This window comes from Pseudopodoces humilis, chromosome 19 (genome assembly GCF_049639895.1).
Source record: "Pseudopodoces humilis isolate 2021_Gansu_Grassland_sample_001 chromosome 19, ASM4963989v1, whole genome shotgun sequence".
NCBI lineage: Eukaryota > Metazoa > Chordata > Aves > Passeriformes > Paridae > Pseudopodoces > Pseudopodoces humilis.
In genome coordinates, this window is record NC_142218.1 from 6,982,277 (window position 1) to 7,000,877 (window position 18,601).

General features: G+C 46.6%; 1 protein-coding gene across 1 annotated transcript; it reads left to right on the forward strand.

The window, feature by feature from the left end:
* Nucleotides 1-469: 469 nt before the first annotated feature.
* Nucleotides 470-18,394, forward strand: NCOA5 (nuclear receptor coactivator 5). Its single transcript, XM_005524703.3, has 10 exons — nt 470-650; nt 3,591-3,777; nt 4,272-4,379; nt 8,300-8,366; nt 11,652-12,011; nt 12,260-12,351; nt 12,448-12,574; nt 13,618-13,817; nt 15,687-16,010; nt 16,417-18,394. The coding sequence occupies exons 2-10, from the start codon at nt 3,615-3,617 to the stop codon at nt 17,073-17,075; spliced, it is 2,100 nt and encodes a 699-aa protein (XP_005524760.2). The 5' UTR covers nt 470-650; nt 3,591-3,614; the 3' UTR covers nt 17,076-18,394.
* The last annotated feature ends 207 nt before the right edge of the window (nt 18,395-18,601 follow it).

An 18,601-nucleotide genomic window follows, 5' to 3' on the forward strand; every position in this document is an offset into this window, starting at 1 on the left:
ACGCCTGTCCCGGTCTCGTTCCAAAGCCCTGTCCAGTCCTTGTCTGATCCTGAGCCCTACTCCTGTCCCTGCCACAATCTGATCCCGATCCCGGTCCCTGTCACGCTCTGATCCCGATCCTGGTCCTTGTCACAGTCTGATCCTGATCCCCTGTCGCTGTCACACTCTGATCCCGATCCTGGTCCCTGTCACAGTCTGATCCCGATCCTGGTCCCTGTCACAGTCTGATCCTGATCCCCGGTCCCTGTCACACTCTGATCCCAGTCCCTGTCACAGTCTGATCCCGATCCCAGTCCCTGTCACAGTCTGATCCTGATCCCGGTCCCTGTCACACTCTGATCCCGATTCCTCCGCCTCCCCCGCACGAGGTCCGATAGCGCCACCCAGCGGCCGTCTGGCCGCCGCGGTACTACAATTCCCGGCGTGCCTTGCAGCGCCGTACCGCATGTCATGCCGGGAGCCGGGGCAAGTGGCCTTCGCCTCGGCAGGCATGGCGGCACGCTGCCGCGCCGTAAAGTGCGATACATCGCCATAGCGACCGTGCTCCCCCCGCCTTCTCTTTGCGACGGCGCCGTGTGGTAGCGGCGGGTGGCGTCTTTGTCCTGGCGGCGGCGGCCTGACGGGGCTCCGGGTCCGGGCCAGGACCGGCGGTAAGTCTGCGGGTCCGCGGCCCGGTACGCGAAGCGCCCTAACGAGAGGCTTTCGGCAGCGAGCCCTGCGAAAGGCCCTGTCCTCTCGGCTGGGGCTGGGCCGGGTGTGCCTCGCGGCCTGCGGGCGGGCCGCGCCTCCGCCTCGCGTCCGGGCAGCGCGGGATCGCCGAGATTCGATGGGGCTCGGTGGGGCTGCTCCGAACTCGCGGTGTAGCCGGTGCGCGGGCTGAGCGGCGCTGGCAGCGCCCAGGCCCGTGCGGAGGTAAGGGAGGCACGGGTGGGAGCGGCGGCCGCCGGTGAAGCTCCCGGCCGGGCGTCCCTCCCCGCTGCCCCAGGAGCCGCGGCGGGCCCGGGCTGAGCGGGGCCCCGGGGCAAGGGCGGCGCGTTGTGACGGCGGGAGGAAGGCGGAGGCGCTCTCCGGGTTACCGTGTGGGCAGCACCGTGTCTGCCCAGGTGCGGGGGGCCGGGATGGGCGATGCCAGCGCTGCCCCAGCAGGGCCTCCTGGCTTTTGGGAGAGCGCGGGTCTGCTGCGAGGGAAGCTCCTTGCTCCTCGGCACCTCTGCCTTCCGTGCCCGCTGTTTCTGCTTTGTCCCCGAACTTCTTGGAGACTTCTGTTGTGTTTCGCTTGTAGCAAATTAATTTCGATATCCCACTCCAGAAGAGTCTTGCTTCCTGAAGCTATAGCGCTATTAATAAACAACTCTGATTTGAAATATAAGATTTTTAGAGAGATGTGGCTTCAATTGATTTCCAGAGGATTTGTTGGCTCATGAGGTGCCGTGGGCTATCCTGTCATAGGACCCATAGTTATTTTGCGCGGGGAATTGGCACCTTTAAACTGTCCCGGTGCCTCTCTGGCTGCATTCATACAAGACTTAATGTGGGAATTAGGTGTGCACCTGATGTAGCATGCCTAGCGTGGGACAACATTCATTTATTCTGATCTTGTGATCGCTAAATGGCCCTTAACTATGTAATCTGCCGAGTGCAAAATGGTAAGAGGCAGTGAATTATTTTAGATGAGAGTTCTGGGGTAACTCATCTGATTTACTGATTGTTTTGAAGTGGGAAAATAGCTCTATGTTTTTCTTAATGTGGAAAGCTCTTGCAGCCTCTTCCTCAGACACAACCTGCTATCCCCGCCCCTAAGGAACACAAAAGGGAATTTCTTACAGCTTTTTATACTGAAAGTGAGATGTCCTGCCAGCAGTTACACGCCTGTTTGACACCTGTTTACCACGTGTGGCTGTGTGCTGCATCCTGCTCCAAATGGGAACTTGAGCTAGATGGTGCCTTCCATGTTTTATTGCCACTTACTCATTTTGAGGGAATTTTGAAAGCTTCTCTACCCTCAACTGTTGAGAACTTGAGTTGCAGTAGTGGAATAGCCAGTGCTTCCATGTAAAAAAATGGGATTTGGTACTTTTAATGGGGAAGATATAACTGTGTATGTGTGTGGACAAACTTGGCAGGGGGATTGGGACAAATGTGATAGAGAAGAATAATAATTTTGTTGGATTTTGGTTTGGGTATTGAGGTTTTTTCCTCTCCCTGGTTCTGACAGTTAATTTTGAAAAGTTTATTAGACAGGGAAGTGTTCTCTGCCTCCCATCTCTGCAGGGTTTCCTAAAAAGGGGGAAGGGTGATACAAATGTGAAGTCAATTGATCTTTAAAGGATAAATAAATACATTTGGTGTTTCAAATCTGGAGTAGATGTATTTTTCATGCCAGTTAAGTGTTGCAAAAGTATTCATATAGAGCCGTCTTATATATTTTGACATTTGATTTATTTATTTACAGATGACGTTTAAATTGTATTTACTCTAGGGTACTGTTAGGGAGTATCTTGGTTGTAGACATTGCATGATTAAAAAGAGAAATTTCTGTTGATCATCTTTCTTTTTCCAGGCTTCTTGCATGTTACAAGCAGAAAATCCCATCCTGCATTCCTGTAGGTGAATGCTTAGGAAGTAGAACAGTTTTATTAAATAATTGTCAAACTTTTAAGTTCACCTTGAAAGTTTCAGTGTTATTAATTTCTTTAAGCTTTATTCAATGGTGAATTTTAAAGCAGAAAGTCTGAATCCTGGGGATGGTGGTTTTTATTAGCTTTGTCAGTGTTTGTTACGTTACTGTTTTTTTTGCTGGGGTGTTTTTTTTATTTGTTTGGGTGAGTTTGTGCAATGAATGCTGCTGACTGCTCCAGCTGTGTGCAGGGGTGTGGGCTAAGGGAATGTGCTTTTGCTGCATGAGGGAGGTGAGGAAGGGTGCAGCATTTACCTGGGGGTTGTTAAATTCCCAGCTATGGACCCGCCTGCTGTGGGAGCTGACATCTCCATGGGGACAAGGGTATGCTGTCTAATAGAGATGCAGATGAGAACCTGTGCTTTCTGGGATTGGAAAACTGAGATTTCACGCCTAGGGAAGTGATCCAGGTGTGGTTACTTAGGAGTATTTCAGCAGTAGTTCCTGATACCTCATTCCAAGCCCTACTGGAATATTTGTGTGCTGTTATGCAATGTTGCAATGAGTATTTCCTTTCATTAAAATATTGCATAAATTTCAATACTTCTTGTCAGTGGATTGAAGAACTAGATGTGACAACAATGGGTGTGTTGGAAAGCTTAAAGTTAAGGCGTTTTAGTGGAAAATGAGTTTTATTTGTATCTTAGTTTAGAGTTAAACCATTAAAACCTATCTGCAAAATAATTAGGCTTGCTACATTTCAGTATTACAGAAAAGCTCAATCAGAATGCTGCAGTGTTTTTCCCTGACCTCTGTGTCCCTCGTATTAAGATTTCTCTGGAGTGAAGTTTGCGTCAAGCAGACCCAGTTGGCTTCTAGTCTGCAAAGCTGTTAAGTTTAATCTTGTTCCAGTTTAATTTTAATGTCATGGATTGAAATTATATGCATGGCCATTTTTTTTTTTTTTGCGAAGAGTTGGATTTGGAACGAAAGCAAAATGGCTCGAGGACGCAAGAGCAATAGCATCAAACAGAGCGACTTCACTAACAGCACCAATCCTCAGGATTTAGAGAGAAGACTTTTTGTCGGCAATTTGCCCACAGACCACATGACTCGTGAAGAAATGGAAGAGATATTTTCAAAATATGGCAAAATCAGGGGTTAGTATATTATCTTATGCCTTTTTGTGGCAGGGATTTCAGTGAGAAATATTGCTTCATGCTTGTCAAATGCTATTTGATGATGATGAGAGGAGTGACCAATGTTGTTCCTAAATAGTGACCTTTTAATGATAATTTTCTCTGCCTGCGTTTTCTCTGGAAAAGTGATTGCTTCAGTACAGCTCAAACGTAATGCAAATATATCAGCTGTGTTTTAGCTTTTAGGGTCACAGTGTGATGTCACAATACTCTTTCATAGCCTCTTAATCAAATCTTGGTCACTTCGTGGGCTGTATTTTGGTCACTGCCTTTTCAGAAGGAACTTGATCAGAGTCTTTGAGCTCTGCATTTTGATCCCTGGTGGATTTGATTTTCCCAGGAAGCTTGCATAGTGGTTTCTGGGTAGAGTGCAGCTGTTGGGGTTAGGATGGCCGGGTGTGGGTCAGCACTGTCCGTGGTTGTAACCGGTCTTGCCCTGCTGTTAACTCTTGCAGCCCTCAGCATGTACCATGGCTATGGGTTCGTGCAGTATGACCGTCTAGAAGATGTCCAGGCCGCTCTGGACGGTGAGAAGGGTCGCCTTTATAAAGGGTATAGATTAGGTAAGGAAAACTGCTCCTCGTTCTCCTGACCCCAGCATGCGTTCGGGAGAAAGAGTGCTGTTGTTCTAAAGCCCTCTGGAAAGGTCACAATGTGACGTTTGTCTGGCCTTAGTCTCAATCACTTTACTCAGAATGTATTTGCCTCCTGAGTTCCTGCTGTGTGCTTCACCTGCAGTTTGGTTCACCTTGCTGCCTGGGTCTTACCCTGAATTTTTATGTGTTAGTCTTGGGAAAGCTTTGCCAGCCTGTGTAAGAAACTGTGCAACAAGTAAGCCCTGGAAAGGGATCATTGAAATGTCCAGCACAGAATTTAATAACATTTGTAAACCAAAACTGGGCTTCATCTTGACGTGCTCAAAGGAATTGGTCACAGCACTTAGCGGCTGGTTGACTAAGTAAACTTAGCTAGGATTTTTGCACAAGTGGAGCCAGCCTTTAAGCAGTGCTATAAATACTGGGTGCTTTAAAAAGGATATTTTCATAAAGATGAAGATAATTCTGCTAAATGTGCTGGGAGCAGACTTAAACGGAAATGAATGGTTAGAAATCCACGAGTAATCTTTTAAATGCAAGGAAAAAATTACTTTCAAAGTAAGCCTATGATAATTTGAAGAAAAACAGTTTGACTTAAAAAAGAATGACAGGAGGAATAAATAGTAACCAGTGGGAAGGTGTATGTACAGCAAAAAGAGGAGCCTGAAGATGGAAGTTAAGGCAAATAGACAAGAAGGGTAGAAGGATACAAGAAGAAATGATGTCCAGCATTATCCAAGTGTAAAGGCTTAAATAGGAACAACTTTGGCTGTTTTAGAAGCTAAGGGTAATTGACTGGCAATGATAAAATTTCTAACTGAGAAGACCAGTTAATCTTTTTGCTGTCTGTTTTTGAAGAGGCAGGAAGTGTGTTTAATGTAATTTCCATTTCAATAGCAAAACAAAAAAGGTAAAACTGCAGCTACCAAAGCTAGACTCTCAAAAGAATTAACATCAGTGAGGCTCAGTGAACTGCTGACCTGTGTTAGTGGTGTTTATGCACAAGCCTTGGAAAACTAGGGAGTTTGCAGGGAGCTGGTGGAGTGCTGCAGGTGAGCCAATAGGCAGGGTAAATGGGATGAGCCTGGCATCAGTGCCTGGGAACAAAGGGATTCTTTCACCTGACACTGATGAGAAGGCAACTGATTAATGTCCATCAAAATAAATCCTATCTTAGTTACTCTTAAGGTACTGCAAGCTCTAGGGCTGGAAGCAGCAGTGTTAATGTCCAGATCGCTGTAAAGTGTTTGACTTGATAAGAAATGAGAACAGTTAAAAACAAAAGAGTTAAGTGGATTTCAAGTGAATCTAGAATGGAATAGATGTAACATAGATGGAATTTCCAAGTGCTTAGAGTGGTGGTCTGGAAAAACAGTCCTGGCCATACAGAGCTTTTGTAAGTTACTTGGAGAGAAAAACATGTTTTAAAAAAAGGATGAAATAAAGAAGATTGAGTCACTGATGGTGAAAGGACCTGGACTTCCTATCCTGGATGCAGACAGACCTGAACTTTAAGTGAAGCTGACAGGGAAGGTCTGCACCCAGCCAGAGTGCTTTGGTCATCCTTGGCTGTGCAAAACACAGGTGTTCAAGTAGGAAGGTTTTGGTACCTGTGAGATTTTGCTGCTGGAAGAGTGCTCAGTTTTGGTATGCCTGGTTCAAAAAGGATAATGCAGAATTGAAAAAGCTTTGGAAAAACCTGACAGAGGTTTAGAATTAAAGAACAAGCCCAAGCAAAAACCTCAAGAGAAAGGAGTGATGTGATCTTCGTGTAACAGACAGACTTGGGGATGAGGGTGTTTTAGTGTAGTAGGCATAGGTGTGACAATGCCTTAAATGTGAATAAAGACTTTTCTCTAACAGCACAGTAATTGGCTTCTGGAGTAATTTATTGGATCTGTGGTGGTTTCTGTGCTCTGAAGACTTTTAAATTGGAATTGGATGTTTTGCTAGAAGATAAGTACTAGTTCAGTGCCACTGCTGCGCTTGAGATAGGTGGATTCCAGAAACTCCTGTCACCTGTGGTTGTTCAGAAGGTTACACTGTGTGATTACAGTGGCCCTGTCATCTCAAAATCCTACGGGACAGAAGACTTTTTATTTGGGCTTTTTTCCCCTGAAGTTTTGTCAGTGTTCAAATACTTAACTTGTAAATGCTGTTGGCATTAAATAAAATGTTACTAAATGTGTTTTGCACAAGAGAAGGATCCCTGTCAAAGCTTTTTATTTCTTCTAGTAAAATATTTTTGTGCAGATTTAAATATTTTTTATTTGGACGAAATGTATGATACTGAGTGTAAAAATCATAATAGGTTTCTTCAATGGCATCTTAAAACAGAAAATAAAAACAATCTTAAACCAAAGAAAGCAGCTAGTGTCTTGCTTAAAGATAACACTTGACTTTAAGGGGAAAAATTATCAACTAAAAAATAAATGCAAGGAGAACAGTTACTTCAGTTATGCAGCCCGAGTATTAAATACAATCGTTAATAACAAAATAAGGTAAAAAGTTTTGGGAGAGTTTAACTCTGATGTAGCATTATACAAGTGTTTCCACAAATGCACAGAAGAGTTTTCATATCTTTAATAGTAAAACTAGAGAATAAATGTCCTTCAGATGTAGTTTGGAACAGTAGACCCTGCAGCTATGTTTGATCTTGGAGAGGTGCTTGGGGTCCAGTCAGTGATGCTACGCTGCAGTTATAGTTAATGTTCAGATTACATTTGCTTCTCTGCCCATCAGAGAGGCAACATGCTGCTTGATTGACATCAAGAACAAAACTTATATCTGATCCCTTAATTGCAATTTTAATCTTGAAAATAACGAGGGATAGTTTGGGATGTTACGGAAGATATTCAGACTGTACAAAGACAGTATAAAGACATCATGGCATGTTTATATTCTCATGCAAGAGCTTTGAAAGTGGTTAATGCAAATAACTCATCAGAAATGTTAGTTGTTGATAGATTCTGGGGGAGCAGATAGGACCTAGGTTTGGGTTCCATTCCTTAAAAGGTTCTCAGTAAAATGTGCAAAGTCGCTTTGATGTTTGCTCTTGCCCCCCTCCAGTGCATTATTTCATCTCCAGTCAGCTGTCATGGGAGGCTTTGACAACAGTTTGGGTCCTTAACAGTTCTGGGCAACTTCATTTTTGTGGGTTGAGGACAAGATTCTGTTTCTTCAGCTCTCTTACTTCTTTGTGTTTCCCTTCATGGTGTTTTTCGTGGAGATGCTCAGAATGCCAACCAGTTTTCAAATTTCTGATCTGTTGTCTCAGTTTGCATCACATTAACAATGGTGTTTTGCACCACGCTAACTTCATAAGGAGCCTGTGTTCCAGGCTCCCGGATCCGTTTCTCAGTGGTGGGGGCCGTGCACCTTAACACTGCAGCAGTCCCTTGGAAAGCAGTTACACGTGCCCCTTTGAGAGCCCTTGGATTATTTCCAACAAGGGTATCAGCATGCTCCATTGAACAGGACTGGCTGTGAACTTAAGACTGTGCTGGCCATCATTCCTTTCTCGGAGGTTTTCAGACTCTGCTTTTTCTCCTAGAGTCCATGAGTTGCTTTCTGCTCGCTCATAGACTGCAGAAGAAAGAGGTTCTCTTATGGAAGGAAGAGTCTGGATGTAGGCCTGAACATGCAGGGTTAAAACTTCACCCAAGCTGTCCACCCTATTTTGAAGTCAGAGAAATCCATGAAATTTTCATTATGTTGTACTATATAAACTTAATAAAAAATTGTCAAAGTGACAATGTCTCTCTGCTGAATGGATTTCCTTGCACCCTCTGGGTGTTGTTGAGCTTAAGTTGCTTTCATTTGAATTGTGCTGATGATCTTTTTTTTGTTTCATAGCATTGAACAGATGGGTTGATTATTCTTTACAGATATTAATAAAGCAGTGGAAAGAAGAAATATGAATAAGGCTTCATCAAGGTCCAGTCCGACACGAAGGTAAAGTACCTGGAAGCAGTGAGTTATACTAGGAATTCAGGCCTCCGGGGCACGAGCCCAGTGGCCTGTGCTAAATGTCTGTGTCTCTTCCCTACTGCCATCTCCCCAGTCAAACAGTGATGCTCCAGCAGGAAAGTGTCTGCTCCATCTCTGAGAGAGAGCCCTTATGGCTCTGGCACCTTGGGAGGCACGAGGGAAACCTTGTGTCTGCTGCCGTTGCTGCAGCCCAGCATTTGGTTTTGCAGCACAGGCTGTAAGAGACTTGGAAGGAAGAATATGCTTGATGTTTGCTCCTGCCTCCAAGAATGAGAGAAGCTGAGACATATCTAGAGAAATGCCAAGGGGCTGAAGTGTTTCCAGTGCAGAGGATCTTGAGATCTTGCCTCTTCTGATGTTGAAAGCTTCCATTACTGCAATGAGACTGGAAAAGAGCACTTGAGCAAAACACAAGACAGAGCAAATGTGTCTTGCACGGTCCTGTCTCCCATGTTGTTGTGTTATCAGAGCCTGGAGCCAGCCCCACAGTGCAGTCACTGATGTACTCTCCAGCTTCTCCTGGCTTCCCACCCCTCTCTGGGCACAGCACAGTCACCTCCTTCTCCTCCACTGTGTGGGCATCCACAGGCAAGGGGAAAAGTTAAGGATTGTCCTGTCACAGGAAGACTACTTCAGTTTCCTTTCCACAGCTAGGAAAAAAATACATTCTTCAGTGGTGTTTGGTGCACTTTATCCACCCTGTGCCTCTGTTGTAAAGCATTCCATGAAAAGGTGTGGTGCAGGTAATTGAGGTCCCACATCTAGTGTGCTTTACTAGCTTGACCTGTTAAATTACCAGAAATGAGGAAAAAGTGCAACTAGCAAGACATCTACACCAAAAAAAAAAGCACAGAGAATGAGTAGCAGCAATTCTTGGCACCATCTAGGATTTTTATGCACTGCACTTAACCCTGCACAGGGCCAAATGTGCTTGCAGAGACCAGCAAGTGGGCGTCAGGCCAAGAAGTGCTGGGATACCTGTGGCAGATGCAGCAAGTCTTGGGCCTGGGGCTGTGCTTGGTGCTGGTGGGAGGACCCTGGGAGTATGTGGGCAGCATGCACTGAATGGCACATCTTTGGCCTCAGTGCCACCAGTGCTGCAGCACTGCAGGGGTGATGGGCAGGCATCTGCACCATGAGCATTGGTCCTTTGACTGCGCTGCAGAGGGACAAGCACAGGCACTGATGCCATGGGCATTGCAACCTATGTCATCCTGCATATGTGCAAGAGCAGGTGCCTGTGCCGCAGTCCTAAGGAGCACTAGCCCTGCGTGAGCTGTGGTGCTGTGGGCAGCAGGTTGTGGATTGGACCGCAGCCAAAGGCTTTGGTGCCACTGACAGGCACTGGATTTCAGCTGGCACTGCATACACCATGGCCATCCCATGTGGTTAGCACCAAGTCCCAAGCAGCACTGTGGGCACAGGTGGTGGGGTCCCAGTCATCAAGTCCTGGGCACAGCTGTGATCTCTGGACCACACTGTGGCCTGAGAGGTGGTGCTGATGCTGCAGGAGCCAGACCATGGTGACTGAGGTGTGGAAGCAGAAAGTGGAAGCTCTGCCTTTGTGCTGCTGTCTCACTTGAGCAGGGCAGCCATGCAGGCACAAGAGCCGAGGCCACGTCTCTACTTCTGTCACAGTTGTGCGTTGTTCATGCTGGATCTATTTGTCTCTGCGGATAATGAATGTGGCCTGTTCTGGTCACCCCCACTCCAGCTAGAATAAATGTCATATGCCAAACAATTCCCCTGCATCTGGTTGTTTTGCTAAATGATCTCACAGCTTTGGAAAGATCTGTTGCTCAATATCAATTAGAGCAAGTCAGAAGTTTCCCCTTAGCTTCTGCCATCATTCATTGTAGGTTTTGGGGGAAGGGGGTTATGATGTGTCTCTCACAGGATGTGGTTTCAATGCAGATCACAAACAAAAAGTGGATTTATATGTCCAAGAGGCTGAAGGAGTTTACACCCTGGCTGTCTACAAATTCAGTATGTCACTTAAAGGAGGAGGCTATGTGTGCTCATGACATCTCTAATTTGTCCCAAAATCTGGTTTGTATCTGAAATGCCAGCACTCTTTATGTGTTCCCATCACAGCTGGGTGTCTGACACCAAAATCCATGTACAGACTCTGCTCTTCCATCGTTCCTGTTGTTCTGCCTGACATCAAACTTGGGCTCATCTGACTCGTTCTCTCCAGGTGATCTCTGTGTGACTGCACTGCAGTAGATGCAGACTTAGGTTCTGCTTATCTTTCATAAACTAGATTAGGCTGTTTGAGGACTGTAAAAGTCATGTCAAGTTTGGGAAATAAAAAGATTCAAAAAGCTGGGTTTTTTTCCTGATGGTTGTCAGTATTTTGGGGAAAAAACTGTATGAACACATGAAGCTCCGTAGTTTCTCTGCAAGATTTTTTTAATGCTTTGTTTTGACTACACTGAAGTTATGGTCGTCTCTGGAAAACAGAATACAACCTTGATAAAACTTGACTGCCTTGGGAAAAGTTGAAGACTGGAACATTATTCTTCCTTGCCGCTGAAGACTGCAATACAAAGTCTGAATGAGATGGATCATTCAGATCCAACAGAGAAGCCTTTTGTGGCCACTGAAGATGCAGTACTGGTTGGGTTTAGTACCCTCTTAACCAGGGCATTATAAACATAAGGCTGGCTTTCTACAGAAACTATCCCTCAAACCCAAGACAGTGCCATAGCTGTCTTTGCTTTCTGTCAGCAGTACAAACCCAGCCACAGTGTGGAACCTGCAATGTCTTTGCTCACAAGCTGCTCCTTTTTAAATCATAATATTACTTCAGGTGTTCTGCTGTCATTGATGAGTGAATTTAATGGATCCCTTGAACACTCCTGGCTATTGCGTATTTGTGGGCATTAGTCTACGTCACCTTAAACTCTGTCAAAGAATTTGCCAAACATGATTGATAGATCATCTATGGCTGATGCTGGAGGTCAGACCTTAAAACGGTGGCTTCTGAAGTGCCTGTTCACTTCATCCACAGGTGCTCTACACTTAGTGCTCCGTTAAGGAGCTTTCTGGGTTTGGCTGTGCTGAATATTAGAATTAAAAACCTTCTCCAGACTGCTTCAAAAATGACTTTTGGTCAATTTTTGTTGTGGGATAGGAGGGAGGATTCAGCTGCTGTGAAAGGTCACTTTGGCACCTCAGGTAAGATCTAGGGGTAACTATACTTGTGTTGGTAGCAGGCTAATGTAATTTCCCTGGTGTTTTCCTCAGAGATCAGTATGCCTACGGGGATGGCCGAGATGCCAGGCGCGACCGCTCCCCTCTTCGGGGGAGCCCACGGAGAGACCCCAGAGATGGCAGGGATGGCAGGAACGGGCGAGATGCTAGAGACACTCGAGACATGCGAGCTAGAGACATGCGTGATGCCAGAGACCACAGGGACCCACGGGATCTGCGAGACCCTCGGGATATCAGGGATCCAAGGGACTTGAGGGACCCACGTGATGTTAGAGATCTTCGTGACCCACGGGAGCCACTGTATGATCGATACAGGGATCCGCGGGATATGAGAAGTGCACGAGATGTGAGGGATCCACGGGATATGAGAGACCCTCGGGACCCTTTGTACAGGTAAACTCTGCGGGATCTTATTTGCCAAAATAATGTTTTTAAGCATTTCTGCTCCAATTGTTTGAGTGATGTCGAGTGTTTAAGGAAATCACCCTTGGCTGGGGACAGTTGGGTCCCACTCTGTGTCTTGTGAGCGGATGGGTACCTCAGAAATTAAACTTGGGGGAGGTCTGGGTATGATGCATTGGCCAAAGTCACTGCTTGAGATGGTGCTGGAGGAAACCCATTGCTGGTTCTGAATGTTGCAGACGAGACGAATCTTACGACCGTTACCTGCGCCTCGAGGACTACTATCGGCGCAAGGACGACTCCTACTATGACCGCTACAAGGAGCCGGAGGGTGAGTACCTGTACCACTTCACAGGGAGGGTGCCACAGTTGTGGCACTCTGAGCAAGTCTGAAGGGTGTCACTCCTTCTGTCCCTGCTCATTTCAGACCGCCTGAAGCGTGAGGAGCGGCGCCGGGAGGAGCTGTACCGTCAGTACTATGAGGAAATCAAGAGACGTTTTGATGCAGAGAGACCCGTGGATTGTTCTGTGATAGTGGTGAATAAACAGACAAAGTAAGAAAACAGTTACAATCAGTTTTATTATTGCTTGTTAGAAGAGAATGGGTTTAATTTAGTTCTGCTTTGAGGCTCTTTGTCTTACAGGTTGCTCTTGAGGAGTGTAGCTTTAGAGTCCACAGAAAGCTACAGCTCCCACTTTTCTTCTGGGAATATATATTGATGAGATGAGGAAATGTATCTTGTGCTTTGCATGTATTTCCCCCTTGTAATCTATTGCTATACCTTCCCTGATACTTCTACTCTCCATATAAACTTACCATTTCAGCCAGTTCACCTGTGCAAGATGGTTGAAGGGGGGACAGTTTTAGTCACCATTATAGACTTTGCCTCCAAAGACAATAAAATGACCCTCTTTCTTGAGGTGTGGGTGCACACAGCCTGCATTTGTCAGACTTTTTGTGCAATCAGTATTGCAGGTTTGGTTTTAAGTATAGTCGGCTTAAAAAAAAACCTTGGGGATTTAAGCTCAGCCTTGTGAGCTGTGTTTTGTGCTTGGATGGGGAAGTCTGTAGGACTGGGTACACAGGAGCAGTGGATCCAGAGATGCTGAGTTGGCAGTGGGCTAGAGCAGAAAGCAGCTGGTAGAAAAGAGCAGGCCAGTAAGGAATGAGGTGCATGTGAGCAGTTGAGATACTGAACAAAGCAGGAGTAAATGAGTTGTGTAGGTTGGCTCCTCTGCTCTGTACCCCTTGGACCTCTGCTGGCATTAATTTCTTCCCCTAATGAATTCAGTTGAAACACATTTATGTGTAAACAAATTTGTAGTAGTGTAAATCCCTTTACAAACACTCTGTTTCTCAGCTAAGTTAAGGCTTGATTTGTAATTTATTTTGGTTGCATTGAAATGACTGATTCAGATCAGAATAGGGGCTTTTATGTTGCTATAATGGGATTGCTTTAGTACTGTCCTGGTAAACGTCATGAAGCTGGGCAAGTAATCAGAAAAGCAAATCTGAGATGTGGAGAGGGTGCAGTGCCAAGGTTTCTGTTCCTGTATGGGACTGATTTGTTAAACTTCTGGCTTTGCTTTGTGGTAGGGAGTACGCGGAGTCAGTGGGGCGGAAGGTGCGAGACCTGGGCATGGTAGTGGACTTGATCTTCCTCAACACAGAGATGTCACTGACACAAGCCCTGGATGATGTGAGCAGAGGAGGGTCTCCTTTTGCCATTGTCATCACCCAGCAGCACCAAGTTCACCGTTCCTGCACTGTTAACATCATGTTTGGCACCCCACAAGGTACTAAGGTCTCAGTAGGCTGGGAATTGTGTGGTCACTCTGAACCTTTCTTTCAGGCAGAACCACAAAGGACAAAGTTCATCCTTGCTGTCACATAAGTAGTTATAAATGACTTGACACTGTGTTGTAAATTTGAGTATCATTATTTACAAGCTTCCGTAATACTCTGTTTGTCCCTTGTCAAAAGGAGTGTCTCATCCTTGCCAAGAGGGAATTTCATCTGTGTTCTTGGCTCCTAACACTGCCAGCCGTTGCATCTCAGGGCAAGTCATGGACCCCAGAGCTGCACTGCTGTGGGAGATCCTTGAGTAATGCCAGCCCAACCTCACTCTACCACTTGTTCTCAGAAAGAGCTTCTTGGGAATGTGGCAAATTAAATGACAGATTTTAAAATCAAATGTGATTTAATAAGGATTTGGTAAAGGTAGAGATTTGATACTGGGAAGAGTTATGAAAAGATAGAAGTAGAAAGTGTTATGAAAAGATAGATCTACAAAGTGTTTGGGAATACAGGCTTCACTTTCTTAGCACCTTTACACTTGTCACATCACCTTCCATCTCAGGGTGTGACTTGTTGCATGAGGGTGGGTGTAGATACTGAAAATGCCTTGTCAGAATGTGACTGGGGAAACCAGCTGTTACTCTGATCATAGGCCTGTTCATGTTATCTGTCAAGACAGGTGACTGGTTTGACCACAGCTGAGCTTTCAAAGGTTATTTCTCCCTTATTGTGTTCCCATGTAATTTTCTGTGAGTTCATCTGGGAGAGGAAACCTCTGAGTGCACAGTCAATGCTTGGTGTGTGCTCACAGACTGGAGAAGCCAAATTTCTTTTAACATCAGATGCAGATGTGATAGGAGAGCTCCCTCATTTCCTGCAGACACACAGCTCACACACACTATCACTGGGCTTCCTGCTGCCCTTGGTTTTAATTCTTAACTTCCTTGGTTTTAACACCTGTTAAGCCTTTGGCAGGAAGCCAAAGCTTCTTTTCGTCACTGGATCTGCTGGTGTATCAGACCTGATGGGAACCCCAGTCATTAGCTCATCCACAGCTCATTCCAGAGATTAAATATGCTCACTTCAACCGCTCCTGGCCACCTTTGCATGCATGTTTGTTTCAGGGAACTCTTTCACTACTTGTGCAAAGGCTAATGTTAAAATCAACCCTTAGGAGGAAAAGGCTTGCAGGATTTGATGTTCTGCAGGTGTAAAAAGGACCCTGCCCAGAGCTTTGGGCACTTTTGGGAAGGTAAAGGGTCTCTTGATCTCCCAGTTTAAATCTGTGTTCGGGTGACTGTTCATGTATGTGCTTTGGGAGGTGGAAATAATGACCTCAAACCCACCATTGGAATTGCCCATTACTTATTTTATCACAGAAGAATTTGATTGCTGCACATGCACATGAGATGTTAAGGGACTGGCAGTACAGAAACAAATATACTTCCATGGCTGTCCACCTCTGGGAAGCATACTGCCTTCAGAGGGCAAGCTTTGGATCTGACCAAGGGTTTAGCAGTAAAATGACTGGGATCTCATCTCGGAGAACCAAGGATTTATGTGAGAGGTAGAGGGAGCTGCTTTCCTTTTAACTGGTGAGAGACAAGAAAGACATTTCTGGGCTGATGGTATGTCTGCTTAGAGCTCTCAGCTGTGAAAGGAAAGGCTGGCCTTGCTGGCTGATAGCCGTGGGCCTTCTGTTGGCTTTGGAAATGTAACTGTTCCCATGTGCCTGGGAAGTTCCCAAGTCTGCACTCACACTCCCTGAGCTGTGCCTGCTGCTGACTGGGCTGTGCTGGCAGGCGGGAAGAACAGCACCTCTGTCAGGGTCACTTTGGGTCACTCAGAGCATTTCTTGCTTTGTGCAGAGCACCGAAACATGCCCCAGGCTGATGCCATGGTGCTGGTGGCAAGGAATTACGAGCGCTACAAGACGGAGTCCCGGGAGAAGGAGCGGGAGGAGATCGCCCGGCAGGCTGCCAAGATGGCAGATGAAGCTATTCTGCGGGAGCGGGAGCGCCCACCCCCCATGGAGGAGGGTGTCAGAGGAGGTCACCCTCCTGGGATCCAAACCCTCTTGAACCTGCTGGCAGACAATCGCTATGTGACTGCTGAGGAGATAGATAAAGTCATTAATTACCTGAGAGACCGGAAGGAACGGTTGCTGCGGGGCAGCACTGAATCTCTGCAGGGTAAGTCCCACGGCCCCAGACAGTTTATTGTGTGGTTTGTGGTCCTCAGGGCTGGGACAGGAAAAAATTCCTGGCACTGCAGAGGAGTTTGGGAGCATAATATCCTCATGCAGCACCTCATTTTACTGAGATGGACATGTTGTTGCATGCCGTGAGACGATTCAGAGTTTTCATGTGGAAGACCTTTTATACTGGATTCTTTTAGAGCAACAGCAGGACTGCCATAACTGGTTGGGCTGCTATACTCAGTTCTGTAGGGTGGATTGGGTTCCCAGAGCTGTGCAGCTGTGATCTGAGGGTGGATGTTCACTGATACCATGTCTTTGGTAGCTGTTTCATTAGTTTTCTTCAGATGTCCCTTCAAGGGCATTTGTAGAGTTTTAACAATCTTTCCTTTCTTTCCCAGCACCCATGTCAAGGCAACCTTTGGGGGCACCTTCAGGATCATCACTGGGTAGTCAGTCCAACCTTCCAAGTTCTCAGGCTCATCAGGGTTCACAGCCTCTGGTCTCTACTCCTTCTGTTCCAGTGTCCTCTTCTACTCCTCAGCAGGAGCTTCAAGCAAAAATCCTCAGTCTCTTCAACAGTGGGGCAGCAGCGGCGGCAGCAGCTGCTGTGGCAAACAGTGGTCCTGCGGCCTCCACGGGCTCTTCAGGCAGCACTCCCAACCAGAACTTTGCTAACTTGGCTGGTGGGCAGCCCCGGCCAGCACAGATGAATGCTGGAAATTTAAACCAGCCTCAGCAGAGATTGCAGACTCCAAACACGCAGATTCCTGCTCTCCCGGGCCCTTCGAGAAACGCAGGTCCGAGACCTGGAGCTCCTCCACAACCTCAGCCGCTCTATGGTCAGCACCAAACCCGACTCCCTGCACCTGGCAATGTGCCCGCCCAAAGGCCGGTGTCTTCTGGTATCAACTTTGACAACCCCAGTGTACAGAAAGCCTTGGACACCCTTATCCAGAGTGGTCCTGCACTCTCCCATCTTGTGAGCCAAACCGTGGCCCAGGGGCGAGGAGGGTCCTCAGCCCAGCAACCAATGGGTGCCTACCAGCGACACTATTAGAGCTGAGCTGTTGGGCCCATTCCCCTTCCCTTTGCCATTCCATACTTATAGCTGTTTAAGGAGTCTCCCATCCTTGACCCGGGACAGATGCCCTGGACATGCATGTCCTCTCCAGTCTGGCGAGAGCATACCCCCTGCAGCATTGCTGCCAACGGTTGCTGGCGCTGCCCTCCCTCTCCTTGGTCTGGTTAGCAATGTTTGGAGCAGAATGCTCAGTTTTCTCCACAGCACAATGTGCTGTGAACTGTGTTGGATCATTGGTTGTCTTGTCCCATCCCAGAAGCTGCTGCAGTATCAGTCCTGCTGCATTTTCCTTACTCCCAGCACCTGGTGCACCTTCCCATTGAGGTGCAGTCTGGGCTCACTGATTGATCTTGGTGTAGTTTTGGATCGTCGGTTTTGGTGAATTAGGGGACTGAACAGAGCAGCAAATTGATGGGCCTTGGACACCCACCACTGTGGAATGGGCACTACCCTTCTTTGGATTTCTTTTTTTTTTTTTTTCTTGTAATAGCATATAAGCCATTTGGAAAGTCCAGTGATAGTGCTGGCAGCCAAAATCATGAAGCACATGCCTGACCACTGCTCAGTAACCAGGACTGTGCAGTCCATCTGCACATCCATGTCCAGGCAGAGAGGCCAGTGTTCCTCACCTCAACCCACTCACAGAGACTGGCAGCTGTGGGCTGAGCACACATCTGCAACGCAAGAACTTCCAGCCAAGGCTGAGATTTCAAATAATCTGTCAATTTTCCTGCCTTGAGTAATCAGTGTTAAGACCAACCTGGTAAATTTGGTGTATAAATTTTCTTTTCTTACAGTCTTTGGCACGGTTACTAGTGCACCTTAGCTGCAGCCACACTGATGTGCTGCTGGCTCTCCCTGGGAATACCTCTCACCAGGTATTGGGGGGCAGTGCTGCTCTATCTGACCTCTTCTTGCTGTTGATGGAAGTTCAGTCCATCTGAGGTGGAGAGACAGTGCCAAGTTTTAATACCATAATTTTAAACCTTTTTTCAACACTTCGGTAGCTGCAGCGGACAGTGGAGTGGTAAATCAGGCAGTGATTCCTCACTGTATTTTTACTGGGAGCATACTTTGATACCAGAACACAAAACATCACTTAACTGTGTGGTCCTCCCCGTCATGGCCTTCTTGGAGTCTGTGGGCTTCCTGCAGGGAACTGGGAGATACTAAGAAAGCAGTGGATTGAAGCAGAGGATTTTCTTTGTCCCAGGTGGTTTGTGTTGTAGCATTTCTTTTATCTCTGTGCTGTTAACAAGAGGACATTACTTTCTAATAAAAGGCCAGAAAAATTACTTGTTGCATTTTTTGACACTTGAATACTCTCAGAATACGTCATTCCACTCACTGTGTTTGCTGTTACTCTCCTCTCCTGGATAAGCTGTGCTGGAAGCTCCACACTGGATGCTGAGAGGAATGTGTATGGACCTCACAGCTCCTGACTCTTGCACAGCACTGGGGTGGCCTCAGGTCAGGAGATGTGGTGTGGCACGGCCGATGTG

What these genes read in the sequence shown, in the direction of transcription:
- NCOA5 (XM_005524703.3), top strand. Translation starts at nt 3,615, where the DNA reads ATGGCTCGAGGACGCAAGAGCAATAGCATCAAACAGAGCGACTTCACT. An exon ending in AAAATATGGCAAAATCAGGG is followed by an intron (nt 3,778 to 4,271) that starts GTTAGTATATTA and finishes TAACTCTTGCAG; the next exon opens with CCCTCAGCATGTACCATGGC. An exon ending in GTGGTGAATAAACAGACAAA is followed by an intron (nt 12,575 to 13,617) that starts GTAAGAAAACAG and finishes GCTTTGTGGTAG; the next exon opens with GGAGTACGCGGAGTCAGTGG.